This window comes from Centruroides vittatus, unplaced genomic scaffold, assembly GCF_030686945.1.
Source record: "Centruroides vittatus isolate TY-2023 unplaced genomic scaffold, ASM3068694v2 scaffold_386, whole genome shotgun sequence".
Classification (NCBI taxonomy): domain Eukaryota; kingdom Metazoa; phylum Arthropoda; class Arachnida; order Scorpiones; family Buthidae; genus Centruroides; species Centruroides vittatus.
Genome location: NW_027122706.1, coordinates 1,854,507 through 1,874,526, shown reverse-complemented (window position 1 = coordinate 1,874,526; position 20,020 = coordinate 1,854,507). Strand labels below are relative to the sequence as shown.

Below are 20,020 nucleotides of genomic sequence, written 5' to 3'. Positions count from 1 at the left end.
GGTGGTGAAAAGAAGGTACAGAAGTATATATTGGAAAACATTTTTGGTCGAATTTTATAGCTTCGTTGCGCAGATGGAATAAATTTGTTATCTTTTAAAAGTTTTTCCTCTATAATTTCGTTATCTTAATAAATATTTTTTTATTTGTTTAAAATTATAGTACTTAATTGATGTTATATTGTACAGAATTTTCCGGTTTAGTCTTCATTTACAGTATTTTTTATAACTTTTGTATGTTTTGTGTACTTAGGTGTATTAATATATAAAAAAATATACGAATTATATTACTGTATTTTTTGATGGTAGATATAATGAAATTTTTGTGAGGAAAAAAGCAAAAACCCATACAAAGTAAATGAAACTTTAATTTTACTGGTTGCTTTAGTTAATAATTAATTCATCAGAAACTTGATTTATATCGATTAAATCGATCATACATTTTATAAAAGAATAATTAAAGTTTTATAATAAATTTTTTAATAACAAAATCAATTCACAATTTATTGATTTACAAATTGTAATTTTAAATTTCTCGAAATGTCTCCGAGATTCATTTGTTGGAATCGTTTCATGGTTCCTTTCGTATCAATCGCGTTAGTTTGGCGGTTTCAAGCAAGGAAGGACCAAAAACGGCAATCGGCGAAGAAACTGCACGAAACTCTGCCAACAGGTTCGTCTTTTCTATAAAAAGTAAAAATATTTTTATCAATTAAAAATAATAATAATTTTAAAAATATTAAATACAACTGATCAAATATTACACAGAATATTAACATAATTTTACTTTTAAAACAATAATCAAATTAGTAAAATATGCTAAATATAAGTTCTTTAATTGGGATGCAATTTGAAAAAATTGTAGAACTAAAAATTGCCACTGTTTGTCCTTCCTCGATCTCGAGAACCGTGTTAGATAGTCGAAAATCAAAACAAAGGGTGGAACAACTGAGGGCAGAAGGCCAGGATTAACTATATATAATCTTACGGTCTAAAACGGGAGTAACGTGATTTCAATTCAAAATGTTTCCCGAGAATGGAGTTACATAGACGACTGGCATGATTATGTCATTAGTAGGAGAAGTATGACGTACAGAGGCAAGACACCACTAATTTGAGATCGAGAAAATAATTTTAAATTAAATAAAATCAAATACGATCAACAACTGCATTCGGGCATTGTGAATAACTCACAATAATTTTTGCTCGTTTTGAAATAAATTTCTTCCAGAATAAAGACGTATGAATGTTGACAAATAATAAATGATATAAATTTAGCAAGTATTAAATTAATATTTTTATGAATCGCACGAATAGAAATGGTCTATTTAAATAAAAATTTAAAAACTTCCGATTAAAAAGAGGTAAATTCTCATCTGGAAATGCCATCAACACTAAATTCACAGGTAATTTCATGAAATTAATAAGAAATGTTAAAAGATTTGTAATTTCAAAATAAGATTTTAATATTTACAATCCGATAAACTTGATTAATAATGTTTACATTAAAACTGAAAATTCATTTTGCTAATTTAAAACATTATTTCGTCCATGGTATAGAAAGTCAGAATATGCTTGTGAGTGAAATTTTAGTACGAGATATCAATTATATTATAAATCTAAACTAAGAAAGAAATGTAAGATATTTTCTAACTTCTTTTTCATATTCAGAGGTGAATTCATCTCCAGAAAAACATTCATATTCATCATTTTTCGTATCTGCGGATTCGGTCAATTCTATTAACTTTTGTGTTTTGTGTATATTCATTAAAAGACCCCAGATAGCTAATGTAAATAAAAGTATCCCATTCACCGCAATTATTGATATAACTTTTAGAAAATAAATGAAAATATTTTCATGTAAATTATGATGAATATCCTTAATGCATTTTCTCATTTCAATGAGTTGATGAAAGGAGAAAATGACCAACTGCCATTAATTACACTTAATAATTATAAAATTACTGTTTACAGATATTGAATGCTTTTGTATCGAAACTATTTTCTGGTACGAAGATGGTTTCTACGTTACTTATGATTATCAGGTAAGTGAAAAGAGAAATTTTAAAATACTGTAAATATTATTCACACAATAACGAATGCTGAAATATTTAGAGGGTGTGCAGAAAGTTCTATGATTTAGCAATTACAATGTCATGTCAATAGGAATTCTTAATTAATCCTAAGTTACTCGCGTAAGAATTCAAGGAACAAAAGACAAAGAATAAACAACAATTTTTAAGTTAGACAAAGTATTTGCCAGATACAGAAGCTTAAAATGAATTAAAACTTATGATTCTGTTAAAAATAGTTTCAATATATGATTTTAATATCAAGATTACAGTGTTTCTTGTCTCTGAGTGACTGGTTAATATTTATAAGAATTTCAATAATTGGTGTTTTGATATCCAAGATTTAAAACTAAATGCTTCTTCTTTCTTTGTTATTTGTATTAATTAAATCAAACACTAAATATACACTTGTGTAACAAAATATAAATGTTCCCGAAGAAAAAATTTGTCATCAAAAATTCTTTTCGTTTAAAGTCAAATGCTTATAAAGCATTTAACGTCATTGGAATCATGCTCGACGTTTCAAACGCCATTGTCAAATTTCTAGGCTTACAGGAAGGCAGTGCTCGACGTTCGACGTTAACGTTTTAGAGATGAAAACTTCGACCGCAACCTCTCTAATAATAAATATTATTAGTTCTTATTTATTTTATTTTTTTGTACAGCAAAAAAGTTAATATTCAGTTCATCTATATATATTAAAAATGAATGTATGTCTGTGTGTGTGTGTGTGTGTGTGTGTGTGTGTTTGTCCTTCATGCATTACCATACCATTTATCCGATTGCCATGAAACTTTGGGAAGTTGTTTAATACACTCCCACAAAGGTTTCTGGCATATGTGAAGACCACCATTTCCCCCCTTTCAAAAATATATTTATATATGGATTAAGGCTTTTATGTCCAACAGATGGCGCTAACTTCCGACGACCTAAGTTTGCTTCTCTGTGAGGCATTGTTTTTCTGTGAGAACGGACTAAATCAGATCATTTTCTATCTATCTATATAAATAAAATATAACGTTCGTTTGTTCCTACCGATTCCTTTTGAATTTTGACACAACGTTGCATTCGAATACGCAAGTGTTTGTATATAATATACATGTCTAAATTCCCCCTACTGGGGGAGATGAACGAGATTAAGGCTTACCGTAAAGAACTCGGCTTCTATTATACTATTTTACATGCGGTTTTTTGCGTTTTTAATTGCGTTTTAATAGGTTACGTCAACAGAATATACACTAAAAAGAAATTTTTCGATATTCCTCAGCGGGGAAAGGAAAAGGATTAAGGCTTACCGTGAAGAACTCGGCTTCTATTTATACTATTTTACATGCGGTTTTTTGCGTTTTTAATTGCGTTTTAATAGGTGACGTCAACAGAATATACACTAAAAAGGGATTTTTTGAAATTTCCCCCACGGGGAACTGTTACACATTTATAATAGATACATTTTGAGCCACAACAACGCGTGGCCGGGTCAGCTAGTTGAGAATAAATTATACAAGTGATGTTAGATTGGTTCCATTAGAAATTAAAAATAAGTTCAATATTTGATATTTTTATAACTAATCAACTCTATGTTTAATTCCTTAGTATGTCTTGACACAAGGATATGGAATATATTTTCAACATTTTCCACATCAGCAAGCCCCTACAATGCTTGCTTATCGACTTCCAAGTAAAGATGGTGTTTACGGACCGCCATCTGGAGTCGTGAATTACGGCTTGCTGGCATTTCAGTATCAGCCACAAGCAGAAATAGACGGAAATGAACCTCTCGAAGAATTTTCTGAATTTCGGATGCAAACACACCAATCGGAATATTCTTCCCTAGCAGAAACGTCACTACATCCGGGGCAACCAAATGTGTTGCAAAATAACCCGGAACTGGGACAAAAGACCCAGAAAGAAGTAACAAATACGGAAGTCGACGTGCTTTCCCCATTTGAAACTTGTGAAGTTGTATCAAATCCAAACTTTAATGGTAAATTCCTTTAAATGTATAATAATAATAACATAATAAATATATAATACAAAAACTTATATGTTAATGATCTTGCACCAGTATTTCAAATAACTGTTCACAGGGTTAATGATAAGAAAGCCGAGGCTGCATCTCCAAAGTATTATATAAATAAATCATCCGAGCTGATTTATTTATATAATACCAAGCACATAAACATAGATATAAAGTAAAAGTAATACACCGTAACCACAAATAAAAAAAAACGAGTATAGAGAAACAGTATAAACAGACAGAGCCGTGGACACCGATCACACATTCTGTTTCCGGTGTTCACAGTTCTAGCTATTTATGTTCATTCATGAAATATAATACAGTAAAACATCGATTTAACATATTAATTCGGACCGAGGGCGTGCGATGAAGCCGGAAATTTGTTACGTAATAAGATTTTCCGAATGCACGACAAATTACTTGTTATAAAAATATTAAAAACACAAAGATATTCACATATCTACATGAACAGGGATGAAAAGCAAAGTCTTTACCCCTGTGGCCCGGTCTTGTACAGCAGCCAAGACAAAATATACGTAATGAAATTTTAAATACAAAACTTAGACAATCGTCTTAATATAGTTTGAAGTGTATAAAGAAAGATTAAAATTCAGTGCGATAAAGAGAGAGAGACCGAACGAGAAGACAGAATAAAGCAATGGTTAGGTCAAGGTGGCAGCCTACCGCTCTGGGGGACCCGGGATCGAATCCGAACGGGTCGAATAATCCCCAGGAATTTTTCGGGGGGTGGTTCGTTCGGATATGTCGGGCCCGGTCCCTCACCATCCGGTCGCCCCATTGTGGGCCTGGCCGAACCCATAATGGGCCTACTAAAAGAGGCCCTCTTAGTGCCCACAGGGCGGAAAGAGTTTAAAAAAAAAAAAAAAAAGCAATGGGTAATCGCATCGTTCGTGTTGATATGCGAACTGACATTGCTGACATTGCATTTATAATTTTGAGTTTGTTAATTAAATTAAAGAACCTTAAAAATTCATGTTCAATATTAAATAAATCGAAGTAATACTTATTTATCGGAATGTCTTATAAAGAGAATATTATATCTTGCATTTATTTTAAGTTATTCATTGACAATTTTTATCGTGAGTTATGGAGTACAAAAACAATTTTCTGTTTAAAAGCAAAATAATTTTTAAACTAAACATTTAAATTCAACATAAATAACATCTTACATTTAGATTATTTGCTTTAAATTTTATTGTGAAAATTCGAACCCGCCGGAACCAAACGCTAGCAATAAAATGTTTTATTGTTTGATTCCCACGGAGAAAACATGAATCACGAGGAACAACATTCCAAGTGCTGGTTGGTGAAAGAGAGAAACGTGACCGAGACGATAAAAGGGGGTCGTTACATAGCGTCCGTCCGATCGACTCCAGGTCGGTTACGTAGTGTCCATTGGATAGTGTGTGCGCGTCCCGACGTCTAACGAAAGGATACCCGAAGATATCTCAACCCTGTAACAAGACCAATTCGGACCACGAGGTATGACTCCCCAAATTTGTGTAAACTCTCCCTCCGCGTGGCTAAACCGTAGGCGACGGTAGCTCGCCCCTATTGTAACTGTAGCTTTAGTCTTAATAAATTGTTGTTTTTATACGTTGTTAATGTCATTTATTCGAGTATCGCCGCCGCTCTATCGTCGGATCCATCCGCTTCCTCCTTCTCCACTCGCGTGACGCGTAACGAATCCGAACCGCCATCTTGACCGTGAGCAGGTCTCACTGACCTGTTAGCCGAGAAAAAGGAGGTGCGACTCCGTCCATCTCCCGGCGCACCACATTATCAATATTCAACCGTTCAACATACGATAAATATTCTGTAATATTAAAGCTTAACTTGACTTTGTGTTTGATAATTTGCACTTGACACACATTAATTAACGTAAAATTATTTATGCTTTTATATCTTGATGAAATTTCAACAAATTTGTAGACATAACCTGATTAAGTATTGTTAAATGTTATTAACAAAGTGAATTTATTGTATTTCTGAACACTTCACATAAAATAAATTCAAATGTAAAATTATAAAATATAACTTGAATATTTTAAACTAAATCTTCAAAATATCTTTTAAGTTCGCATTTGATCTGTTTATTTTGTGTAATCTATTTGTAGCTTTACTATTAAACTCTTATATAACACTTGAATTTATCTGTTTACTAATGACTGTGTTTTGGGGTTTTCTTTTATACTTTAGTTTCTGATCCTGAAACTGCTGTTGGTGACACAAATCAACCGTCCCCAATTAATTTCGATGGCATCAGCGCTGAAGATTCAGCCATAAAAACTAAACAAGAAATGATCTTTAATATTACAGAGACTATCGACAATGACGACTCAGATGATATAGAATTGTTTTCACTCGTAAGTTTAAATTTAATTAAATTGTTTCAAACTAATTTGTTAATCCTTATATCACTTAAAAGCTGATTATTGGTAATGCACAATCAGATGAAAATGTTTTATTTAAATTGGCTCTACATTTTATTATTATATAAATTTAGCCTTGCTTAATAAAGAAAAGTCAATTGAAGTATTATCGTTGGTAATGGTAATCGGGTTCATTTTCTGTTGCCTTTGTTTTCAATTGAACGTGTAATAAAATCTTCATTGACATTATGTTAATTTATGATAAAACTGTTAAACATAAATTTAACTTTATTGTTTTAAGTTAACATAATTTTCAAGAAATATTTCATTATCTCATTTCTCATAATTCTGTTCATCAGGACGATGCTTATGTTCCATTGACTCCGAAATAAATTTCGGTAATGGAAAACTAAGATTACCGGACATTAAAGGATGACCTGATAAGTTTAGATGCTCTTTGTCATGCTTTTGGTATAATCTAGGAAGAGGAGGAACATGAATTATCAGAAGACGAGAAGAACCTCGATTACATTATAGTATTGGGACAAAATGCCTGTTCTTCTCATCAATTAAATGACGTTGATCAGTCGGAACAATAAAACTTTGAATCTAATCTGTCAACATCTTCGATGACAGTCGACATTGAAGATGATAGTTTTATTGGAGTTAAGTGTGATCAATCCGCTATTTCATGGATGACACGCGAAAAACAATCAAGAGTGATAACAGAATTTGTTGAAGGTAAGGTTACAAATAGCAGATTGCAAAGAATTATTAAATTTTCAAAACAATTTATTGAAAAATTGTTAACGAAATACAATCGAATTTAGATATTTTTTCACTCTGATATAGTATTAGTAAATTGTAAAGTTTAGCATTATTTTCCATGCATAGTTTTTCGGTCGTTTGATGTTTATTATTCTGATAAAAATCCAAAATAAAGAATAAATTTCCGAATATTCTTTTATTTATGGAAATGTTTCATTTATTCAATGAAAAATGCTTCAAAATATTCACGTATCTGGACAGAAATAAATAACAAGTCACTGTGATAGCTTCTGGTTTTCAACATTATTTTGTGTTAAATAATTAGAGTTTATTTAGAAATGAACATTCAGCATGTACCATGGTAAATCGTTATTCATATTCACGCATTTTTAAATAATATGACAGCGTCGTTTACTGTTTTCTGGCATAACGTCTTTCGAGTGTTCTGGTCCAGTGGGAATAGAACATGACGCCTTTCTACTACCGGAACGGATTTTCATTTTTAAATGTTTATTTACAGTGCATATTTGACATCGACTAAAGAGAAAATTACTTGATTTTGTTTACAGAATAATAAAGTATTTTTGTGCATGCAACTCGTCAGTGTATTACTAACGTCGGGCATATAATGCTTAACGTGACCATTTATTTTTTGACTCAAAACGGGACATTGGTTTATTTAGGTTAATTAACAGGTAGTCAATAAAAAAAACACTTTTTTAAAGTTATTTATTCAGAAAAAGTCAGTTAGCTTAAAAGTTACGAATTAAAAAATATATATACCCGAAACGTTTAGTTATATTTATATTTATCAGAGGAACAAATTTGCTTTAATATAGCTGGTGATGATTTTAAGTAAGAATGAAACTCTTGGCACGTTTTTTTTATATTCACCTTAATTATCAACATCGCCTTTAGAACTGAAATTTGTAACTGGGTCTTCTCAGATGGCCACAATTTGTTCATCATAGAAAATACTCTTTCTACTGGAGCATTTGTAGCAGGCAAACATAAAATATATTCAATTAAAATAGAAAAGTTTTCATGCTGAAGATTGATGGCTCGAAAGTGTTTGAATACTTCCACCCAACGAGTTTCCGTGGAAACATTTAGATTATTCCATTCGGTTACTTTATCCGATGTAATGTAGTTACAAATTAACGAAAATTCGTCAAAAACTTCTGCATCTTTATTACAGTCAATATATTCCTTTTCAATTAATACATCCAGAGATTTTTGAACGTCTTCCCATGCGGGGACCTTTTTTAAATCTGCCCAATAAAATATCTCCATTTCTTTGGTAAGAAAGCAAGTCCACTGCTCCAGATATTCACGGCTTGTTTGATAAAATTCTGTAGCCGCCCTTTTCACAAACTCTTCATCTATGTCAGTAACATTATCTTTCGATTTCACTATTAATTGACGGACCATAAATGGAAGAAACTGATTGGTCTGTTTCTGAGTCAAATTGTCTTTTAGTTGATTGATTTCTTTTGCAGCTTCAATTGCCGATACAGTCTGACCTTCCAGTTTCAATACAGCTTGATGAAAACTTGCTGACAGAGCGTGTAAAAAATAAAGCCACAATTCGGATGTGGGATCTTCAAAAAAGTTTTTTAGTAACAGGGGACATTTTTCAATACTCAAAAAGTAGTTTTTTAATGGCTGATACATTTTTAAAACCCTTTCCAAGGCAGGCATAAGAGCAAGCCATCTAGTTTTGCTATAGCCGAGCATTTGTTGATATTCCGTTTCAGTTTCGACGCAAAACTCCTTTAGAGCTTCAACTCGAATCGTGTAAATATAAAAAAATGAATATATCTTCACAATAATGCTTTCGTAATCTAAGGGTAGCCTGTCTGCAGCAGATTTTATTGCATTGTGAATTACATGGGCTCCACATCCAATACCTATCAATGGCTTTTTCAGTGATGATTGCAATTTCGTTAACACATTGTTAGTTCCTCGCCTAGCCGCACCTCCGAAATTGACGTTGGCATTGTCTCCGCAAAATGCCACGACTTTTGCTGTCAAATTATTATCTGTCAACACTTGGTTTAAATAAATCGACAATGATGTCAGAAGTCTCACCTGGTTGGTCTTGGAGATCTAAAATTTTTACTTGCACACCTACGTAAGGTTGAAAAAAGCGCACTAGAATAGGGTATATTTTCTTGTTACCGTGGTTTGAAGCGTCGTTTAGTATTGTAATACAATTGGACTTATCAAGATCATCTTTTAATTCTTTCATTGCTGTAGGCGTCAAAACATTTACTACAATAGCTTCTGATTTCGTACGCGCGCATGTAAATTTGGGATCAAAACATGATTGAATTAATTTCGACGCACAATCATTAGAGCGAAAACTGTGGTTTTCTTGTATCGTGTGATAAGCCCAGACGCCTTCTGCCGCGGCGATATCCAAATCCTTTAAAGTTGGTGCGTCCGATTTCTTGAAAAAGGTTAACATCGAAGAACTCGAAGCGGCGGTACCATCGGCATTTTTATGTTTTTCAGACTTTAAATGCTGTTCAATATCACTGGCACCACCATGGGAAACGCTAAATTCTGTACGACACTTTTCACATCTGACATCTGAGGGAGTATTTATTTGCTTGATAAACGGATATTTTGCTTGTAAGTTAACATTGAACGTACACTTGCGTTTCGGCATTTTAACTTATGATTCCAAAACAAAAGAAGTTTAAGTTATTTACTAGGTACACGAGCATCAAACAACAACAAAACAAATATCGAGAAGTGGGCGAACGAAAAATCTGCCAAACAATTAGTCAACAAAGCGCGAGCGATGACGTCTTCGCCACTCTCGGCTATCGTCGCGTCAACCGACGACGCGGTTTGCTCTCGCACACCGATCGCGTCCGGCGCCGGCGCGGGCTCGACTACTCAAATTTTCGCGCGGTTTCAGAAAACGGGACAATTTTGCGTCCCAGAGTTCATTTCGGGGACACCGGGACTCGTAACTCTAAAAAGGGACAGTCCCGTTCAAAACGGGACGTCTGGTCACGTTAATAATGCTCAAAGTATTAATAGAACGGAGTATTAATGCACTTAAATTCAAAGCATCGTTAAAAGTAGACAATCCGTGAAATATATTAGGAAATTACTATAATTTTTTTTTTATATTAATACCCTGTGAATTATACTTTTGATTATTTAATTCAGTCAGTGTGGGAGAAATGAGTTTTCTTGTGTAATTTTACAGTGGTTATGTTATAATTACTTACTCCTTAAACATCTGTACTGATCTGTGACATTCTTTATAGGTTTTACATTTTATATAATTGCATTAAATCATAATTGTATAGTTTAAATTCGATAATTCATCGAACTTTTTAATTTTTATTTGCTAACTAGCTGACCCAGCCACGCGTTGTTGTGGCTCAAAATGTATCTATTATAAATGTATAACACTTCCCCCGTGGGGGAGAAATTTCAAAAAATCCCTTCTTAGTGTACATTCTCTTGACGTACCCTATTAAAACGCAAAAAACCGCATCTAAAATAGTATAATAGAAGCCAAGTTCTTCACGGTAAGCCTTAATCCTGTCCATCTCCCCCCAGTGGGGGAATTTCGACATGTATATTATATAAAAACACGTGCGTATTCGAATGCAATGTTGTGTCAAAATTTCAAAGGAATCGGTAGGAACAAACGAACGTTATATTTTATTTATATAGATAAATAGAAAATGATCTGCTTTAGTCCATTCTCACAGAAAAGCAGACTTAGGTCGTCAGAGTTAGCGCCATCTATTGGACATAAAAGCCTTAATCCATATATAAAGATATTTTTGGAAGGGGGGAAATGGTGGTCTTCACATATGCCAGAAACCTTCGCGGTTAAACAACTTCCCAAAGTTTCATGGCAATCGGATAAATAGTGTAGTAATGCATGAAGGACAGACTGGCAGACATACATTCGTTTTTATATATATATAGATTACTGTTTGAAATACATCGATTATTTTTTATTGTATTAATTTGTGAGAGGAAATGTAATTGAATATTTATAACCTGCTATGTTTTTAGTTTTTACGTCTAGTTAATGGCATATTTATTGTAATTTGTAGTTATAAAAATAAAATTTAAATTATAAAATTATTATTTTTAGAAAACAACAACAAAACTGACAAAACACAAAAGTTAATAAAATTGACCGAATCCGCAGATACGAAAAATGATGAATATGAATGTTTTTCTGGAGATGAATTCACCTCTGAATATGAAAAAGAAGTTAGAAAATATCTTACATTTCTTTCTTAGTTTAGATTTATAATATAATTGATATCTCGTACTAAAATTTCACTCACAAGCATATTCTGACTTTCTATACCATGGACGAAATAATGTTTTAAATTAGCAAAATGAATTTTCAGTTTTAATGTAAACATTATTAATCAAGTTTATCGGATTGTAAATATTTAAATCTTATTTTGAAATTACAAATCTTTTAACATTTCTTATTAATTTCATGAAATTACCTGTGAATTTAGTGTTGATGGCATTTCCAGATGAGAATTTACCTCTTTTTAATCGGAAGTTTTTAAATTTTTATTTAAATAGACCATTTCTATTCGTGCGATTCATAAAAATATTAATTTAATACTTGCTAAATTTATATCATTTATTATTTGTCAACATTCATACGTCTTTATTCTGGAAGAAATTTATTTCAAAACGAGCAAAAATTATTGTGAGTTATTCACAATGCCCGAATGCAGTTGTTGATCGTATTTGATTTTATTTAATTTAAAATTATTTTCTCGATCTCAAATTAGTGGTGTCTTGCCTCTGTACGTCATACTTCTCCTACTAATGACATAATCATGCCAGTCGTCTATGTAACTCCATTCTGGGGAAACATTTTGAAACGCTGGCCTAGAGTTTTAAAAATACGAAGTTTATATAAAATATATATTTTTTAAAAAGTCAAAGTACTGTACCCTAACTGTGTACCAAATTTCATCTCTAGGTTCAGCGGTTTACTCTAGCGTTTCTCAACCTGGGGGTCGCGAAACAATAACGAAATCATTTTGAGAAAAAATCATTTATTATAAACTTATAAACATTTTACTTACAATAAGTAGACATGCAAAGAAAAGAAATTAATGTGATGGTTTCATTTGTTTTTCATTTAAAATTTTCTCCATAGGTGGATCTATTTTCTTAACGTATAAAATAACGTATGCAATGTGATTATATAATACTGTATTTTAAAAAATTTACATTTATAATTACAGTCAAAATTTAATTAGTAATAGTAAAGCTTACTGTTATTATTCTTTTGGGTGTGGGGTCGCGAAATATTAATTTTATTTATATTTACTATTTGGGGGATCGCGGAGCTAAGAATGTTGAAAATCGCTGCTCTAGGCGATGATGAATCAGTCAATCACTCAGTCAGGACAAGTAATTTTATATATTTAGATTTCTTCATTTTGTCCTCTTTCTAACGACTTAAAATACTCCTGGAATTCCAAAAGTGCTTTTGTGTGTATTTTATTGTTATTTGATTCAAAAACGCAAAAATAAACATACTAAATTTAAGAAACTGGCTGTAAATTATCCCACCTTACACCGACTTTATGTGAAATTTGAGAGGAAGATGTTATTTTTAAAGTTGGAGTAGACGATCAGTGTAGTCCACACTGACTGACTAGTAATGCAACTAATGTCAATAAGTCGTTACTTGTTTTATTATCTTGTAAACGAAAACTCTACCTGATTTTAAGTCAATTAGACAATAAAATTGTAATTTGACTAACAACTAGTTTTGTTAGATGTTGATTAATTTTATATTTTAGTCTCAGTTTAACCGGCATACCGTTTTTATGCGGTATGCCAGTCATTCCGCGAAAATATGGCAAATTTCCACCTGCTCAAGATGTTTGAGAAAGGGTTGCCGAGAAGAGCAAGGAGGCTTTCCCGTCGAAGTCCACATCGCTGCCTCGAAGGATCGCAGTTATATCAGCAACGTGGAAATATTTTTTCGAACTATAGATCTTACTATCCTTCCCTTCCCCTTTTCTCTTCTTACGTCATCTCCTCTCTTCACACGTACGGCAATCCCCCGTTCTTTCTGCAGCTGGGGGATTAGTTTGCCTGATGATGACCTTTCGGCACGGACGAAAACGTTAGAACTATTTCTTTTACTTTGCTGGATTTCAGTGGTTTTAATGCAAGGTATCTTTATTTTCACAGGTGAAAAAATATCTTGTTTTGACTTTTGACTAAGATCTTCTCTCTTTGCTAATCAGAAACTTTCGCCAGTATAATAAGTCCTATTAATAAACAAGGTCCAAGTGGACAATATACAGGGTGGGCCAACGAAAACGAAACGGCAGAGTGTTCGTCCAAGCAAATCGCTCGGACGGGTCGATTTTATTTTCGAGGGGACATCTTATGCAATAAAGTTTTTACGAATCTGAATATTAACTAAACAAACATTTTTTTTTCGAAATAAATGTTTGTTTAGATAATACCCAAAATAAATGAGTTTTTAAAATTTTTTGTTGTCTGTTGTATTCAGAATCGCAAAAACTTTATTGCAAAAGATGTCCCCTCGAGAATAAAATCGACCTGTCCGAGCGATTTGCTTGGACGAACACGAACACTCTGCCGTTTCGTTTTCGTTGGCCCACCCTGTACACACAGAAATGTAAAACAGTAAGGACATAAAGGTAAAAATAATTATATAATTTATATTTATTGAGATATATATTTTTATTATATACAACTAAAAATATAACTATGTAAATTTCTGAAAAAATAATAATAATTCTTAATTTTAATAAATTTTATTTGTTATAGTTATGATTATTTATGAATGCAATCATTTATTCATATTAAAACATTATATCTTAAAAATATATTAATTTTATATAAAAATTATAAGTGTGTGCATTCTGAGGAAAGTTCTAAAAACATTGGATTTTATTAATAAGTCGAAAGGCCCGATGCAGGCATCGGGTCATACTAAATTACAAATAAAGATAATAATAATATACTGATCATTATACTGTAAAAATATAATTTATATTGTTAATTTAAATAATAGCTAGGGGCGCCCGGTGGCTGTTTTTGGCATACCGTGACAGAAAGAAAGAAAATGCCCATTTTTTTCTGCTTTATATAGTAGACTAGAAGATGAGCCCGGCGTCTCTCTGGCAAAAAGTAACGATAGCGAAGATTAAAATTATTAGATTATTTCGTACTTCTAACCCTTCTGCTATATCATATTATAGTATTTGATTTATATTTACAAAGTTATCTTACGCAAGAGTTTATCACATTGGATGCCCACTCTAACACATTTAAAAAATTCTTTAAATTGTGTACAGTAGAGGAATAAAGAATTTTTAAAATGTGTTAGATTAGTCATTCAGTTGTGATAAACCCTTAGGTAAGAACCTTTACATTTATATACAGTCGAATCCGCATAGGTCGACACCCCAACGGAAAGTGGAAATGTGTCGAATTATCGATATGACGACTAAAACGAAGTTGAAAAAAATCACAAAACTACAATTAAGAAACTATAGTAGTGCTTTATACCAGCAATCTTTTTCTACTTGTGGCACACCCATGAATCAACACGGCACAGCAAAATGTTATTCTCCTCAAAAACGTATTATATGATACTATTAATAGAATTACGTAATGCCACTAACCTATTATTATTATTAAACAGACAACACCTCTGAGCAAATTTATTTTACATATAATTTCCTCTTTTTTCTTCAGAATTCTCACCAATGTTGTTCTTGGAAGGTTTTCTTGTTTTGCAAATTCGGCTTGTGAAGTTTTATTACATTCAAATTCAGATACAAATTCGTATTTTTCCTTCAGCGTAAGCATTGTTAGCTTTCGGATACTTATTTCTAATAGAAATGTGAAACACATGCTACAAATAACGAATGAATGAAGTGAGAAAATACAACATGGGATTCTGCTGTTATGTTGATAGAGATTGCATATTTTCTTTTTGTTTATCTGTTATTATTTTATATTCAAAAATACATAAAATGTTAAGGTACAGTACTTTTATTAATTAATACGTATATGTTAATAAATAAGTGGACTCCCCTCTTGAAAAAAATGAGTTCACATCACAAAGCTAGACGTGCGGTGTGAACTCATTTTTTCAGAAGGGGAGTCAACTTATCAGACGTCTAAACGAGTGTGGAACAGTAGTAGTATGTCGATTTATCCAGTAATGACGAGTAAACCAGATATTTTAATATTAATGCCTATGTAAGTCGGCCGGAACCACAGAAAACTGACTATTTAACAGTGTCTGAGACTTATGCGGACTCGACTGTGTTAACATTGCACAACGCCACATATAGAATTGATTAGTATTGTTACAATCTTCATTCTCCGACAATACATGCAAATTATATTTGACAGTACATCATAAACACTTTGTGATATAACCGAGGTACAACAGTTTACATTTTGAGCTATTGCCATTGATCATTAAAGATAAATTTATCATCAATTTCTTTCCATATAATATTTTTTGTACTGTGGTATAACTTGTCTTGCTCTCTCGTTGTTAAAGTGTCACAGTCCATTTTTATTTTTAAATTTGCTTCCTCGCGAATCTTATTTACAATTACCATTGCACTCCATAATTTATCATCAAATACGAGGACACAACTTGCCTTCCAGAACAACCTTTTGGTTAATGCAATCATCCAGTTAAACATATATTTGTTCTGGTTTCACACAGGTAGATTTGTATGATATTTAATATTTTGCCAAGAAATTGATGTTTTAAAAATTTTATTAAAGCAGAACCAAGTTTGCTTTGTGATGGAACATTTGTAGAAAATGTGAAAAATACTTTTGTCAAGGCCACACTGGGAGCATCTAGCATTGCATCGATGTTGGTATGTATAAAGATAGATTTTTGTCATAACAATATTGTTTAAAGTCCTCCAGGACAGTTCCTTTCACTCAACTTGTAGGAACTGTTCGACATTCAACCAAATTTCATTCCAATTAAGGGTAGTGTCAGTCATATTAATATTTAATGTTTTGTTTAAAAATATTTCTATAAACAATACAAGATCTGATTTTATCCCCAATCTGGTTATTATTTATTACATCAATTACAATCTCCCTCCATTTCTTATATTTATTAGTGTTATCTATTAATACTTTCTTCCAGCTGAGTGATAGATTTAACTAAAGGCCCCAAAATGAATTGAGTTATATCAGAAAGTGGATGATCTTTTTTTTTCACAGAGTTTATCATGTTAGCAATCTGTAGCGAGTACTCAAGGTTCTTAAGGTAACCTTCCCTGTTTATAGTTGTTTTTCATGATTTTCCTACTTAAAAGCTCAAAGTTGTTTTGCCAAATATATCTAAAGATTAATTTTTCTGTATGATTCCCTGTGCAAAGTCGATCATGCCCTTCTCTTTTCCTATCTTCAGTTACTGAGTCAGTCTGTTTAGTTTCCATTTGCCTCCCCTCATTCTTTGTCATTCACTCCTTTGCTCTGTTACATTAGAGTAACCCAGAGCACAGAATGCAACATCCCTATCCCTTTTAATTAACTTAAGGTTAATTGTTACCGATTCACAACTGACATTTAACTGCCAGTTACCCATGTGCCTCTTGAAACCAAGGGCGAGTGATACATGGTTTCCTAGTCAAGGCAGCCATGTTCCTTGCACACTTAACACTTTGTGTTCACCGACCTGTGAGCTTTTGATTGTTTCAGAAGCAACTTAATGACTACAGTCCTGTCTTTGCAGCAGAAACTGAACAATAACATTAACATCTATAATCCCTGGTTATTTCATCTGTAAATCACGTATACTTTACGTCCACTATTTATCTTGGCCATTCTGGTTGCATCCACCGGACTAGAGTCAATTTTGCTTTTATTCACTTGTCATGATGTGCCTTTCCTATCATAGGAGTTTAGTTTCTCTGTCCTAATAGAATGTTACTTCTCCATTGGTGTTGTTCCAAACTGTGCCTCTAGTTCCTCTATAATATATGTTTAGTTCCATATCAGTCAAACTTTCTATATCTTTTCGGATTTTCCATATCATCTCTTCCTTTATCTTTGTTACAGTTAGGGTGCAACTATGCAGACGTGAATTTAGAGCGAGCGAGAGGTTGCGAGAGATTTAGTTTTCGCAAAGAAAAAACCATGCACAAGCAAGAAGCGAGAAATAATGCTGGTGAGAGCGAATTTCTGGTTCTCGCACATATCTGACAGGTTTTGATATTTATCGCGTCTCGCCTCTTCTCGCCACATATTCTCGCTCGCTCGCGTCTGCATAGTCGCACCCTTAGTGTTGCATTATATTGTTTCCTATCAAATGTTTGTTCACATCTTATCTTCCATAACATTTGTTTCACCAATGCATTTACCCAATTTATCATGTAAATATTTTGTCCCTTTACTTTGTACTTAATGTGGTACTTTATTTGTTCCCATTCGATGTGCATCTTAAATATTTTGTTTACCCAGAACCATACAGCTTTGGCCAAGTCACAGTCATAAAAAATGTAGATTATGCTCTCATTTAATCTACACTGTGTACAATTTGCATCCCATCTCCTATGATATATCCATAGATACTCCTAAGTTATAACTACCTTCTGTATGATCCGCCAACACACCTTTTGCCACTCTGGTGGAAGATATATGATATTTTTCCACGTGTTCTATATTACTACTACTACTTTCTGTATTGTTGTTCATGTGGGATGGTATAATAGTCAATGGGCCTAATTCTTCTTTCTCCCTCTATCAACTCCCCCTTTGTTTGAACTATTCTTTCCACTTCTAATCTTTTTGTTTTAAACTTCTTCTTATTGCTCAATAAGAACAGAATACTCCATTCCACCCTGGTAACTTTCCACATGACTGGCCCCAACATGTATTGTACTATGTTGAATAGTGGATGATCTTTCTGTTTTGCTACATTCAGTATTACAGACAGTTGTAACGCTGACTCTAGTGGTTTGGTGTCCCAAATGTTCCACCCCCTTACATCCTTTTATTTTTCATGGTTTTTCTGTTTACTGGTTTAAATTTCTTCCCACATATGAATGTGAAAATCTCTCTCTCTCTCTCAATTTCTTTTATCTTGTATATAGATCTTATATATTTTAAAATCTATATCTACAAATGCTCCTTTGTGTGATGTGTTACTGAGGGAAAAAAAGCCAATAGCTTTTAATTCTTTAAAAAACATATGCATTTTTATATATAGACTAGTGGGTGGGCCCAGTGTTGCTCGGGCAAAAGTAACGATACCAAAGATTAAGAATATTACCTTACCCATTTTCACAGAATGCAAGAATTGGGTCCCTTTGTTTCCAGACTAATTAGAGAATTTTTAGATGGGTTTAAAAATATGTTCGATTTCCCACAAAAATGAAAAAAACTGCACTTGCGTCTTGCATGTCGCTTTCTCTTAACAATTCCATTGTTATGTAACACTTTTATTGTTGACAATTCCTTGTTGATGGAAGTGTTAAGCCTTAATCCAGTCCCTCTCCCCAGTGGGGAGGAATTTCGAAAAATCCCTTCTTAGTGTGCATTCTTGTGACATACCCTAACTGTGTACCAAATTTCAACTTTCAACTCCTAACCGTTTGGAGCTGCGCTGATTATTATCATTATCAACTCATCTCTATTTGGGCTCTGCACTGATTATTATTATTATTATTATCAACTCGTCTCAATTATATATATAGACTAGCAGGTAGGCCCGGCGTTGCTCGGGCAAAAGTAACAATAGTGAAGATTAAGATTATTACATTATAGTCACAAAAAAAGAGTACAGTAGAGAACTGAAAATCGGAATCAATTGGGGACTGGGATTGTTCAGATTAGTGATTTGTTCCGATTACCGATTATGTACGAATAAATATATTAACCTGTCCGATGTTCAAATTTTTCTCCGTTGCGTGTCACTTTGTGTTGAATTTTCGTCGATTTTAAGCCTAACGAAAATTTTTATAATAATAATCGAGGCTATCGTATCGTTAAAAATTATTTCTGCATTTTGTACAAACAAAATAAATATATTGAAGAATATAAAAACATGAAAATTATACTTTAGAAGTAAATTTAGTATCAAAAACGTTCGATTCAGCACGACACAGTCCGACTGAAAATCGTTCCGATTAACGAGTCTCTACTGTAATTTCATCAACAAACTAAGTTTTTCTAAAGAAAAATCGAATTTGAAAATCGAATGTTCTAATATTGTTCGATTTTCACGACGTGTTCTGATTATATCCTTCGATTTTCATCGAATATCATAAAGAAGAAAGGTCGAGAGAAACCGAACTAATCTGTTTAAATTTGAAAATCGAATATGTTCCAACATTACTCTTTTTCTTTTTTTTTTCCAGCGCCCGTAAATATTGCACGTCGCTTTCTCTTGTTTTCCATTGTTACTTAACACTATCATTGTTACTTAACACATTGGTACTTAAATCTGGTACCCTAACTGTGTACCAAATTTCAACTTTCAACTCCTAACCATTTGGGCTCTGCGCTGTTATTATTATTATTAACTCGTCTCGATTATATATATAGATTATGCTGAATTGCATAACATTGTATTTGAGTATTTCAATCAAACAAGTATTAAAAGTAATATTTATTAAAAAAATTTCTTATAATTTTAAATATATTAATAAATATAAAACCACAAAGACAAATAGTAAATTTTGAAATAGGAGAAGTTTAAAGAAAAGTAGTTTTAT

The 20,020-nt window shown here is 32.6% G+C and overlaps 1 protein-coding gene across 2 annotated transcripts; it reads left to right on the top strand.

The window, feature by feature from the left end:
• The first annotated feature begins 3,630 nt into the window (after positions 1-3,630).
• LOC136988739 (uncharacterized) lies at positions 3,631-11,648 on the top strand. 2 transcript variants are annotated; one of them, XM_067286702.1, is made up of 3 exons: positions 3,631-4,053; positions 6,307-6,473; positions 11,383-11,648. In XM_067286702.1, the coding sequence occupies exons 1-3, from the start codon at positions 3,726-3,728 to the stop codon at positions 11,416-11,418; spliced, it is 531 nt and encodes a 176-aa protein (XP_067142803.1). In that variant the 5' UTR covers positions 3,631-3,725; the 3' UTR covers positions 11,419-11,648. The 2 variants fall into 2 exon arrangements, with proteins under 2 accessions (XP_067142803.1, XP_067142804.1); XM_067286703.1 differs by lacking the exon at positions 11,383-11,648 and adding an exon at positions 6,839-6,990.
• The last annotated feature ends 8,372 nt before the right edge of the window (positions 11,649-20,020 follow it).

Bases quoted from the DNA above. Each gene is read 5' to 3' on its own strand.
- LOC136988739 (XM_067286702.1), top strand. From the start codon at position 3,726: ATGCTTGCTTATCGACTTCCAAGTAAAGATGGTGTTTACGGACCGCCA. The intron at 4,054-6,306 runs GTAAATTCCTTT...TTTATACTTTAG, and splicing joins ATCAAATCCAAACTTTAATG to TTTCTGATCCTGAAACTGCT. The intron at 6,474-11,382 runs GTAAGTTTAAAT...TATTATTTTTAG, and splicing joins ATATAGAATTGTTTTCACTC to AAAACAACAACAAAACTGAC.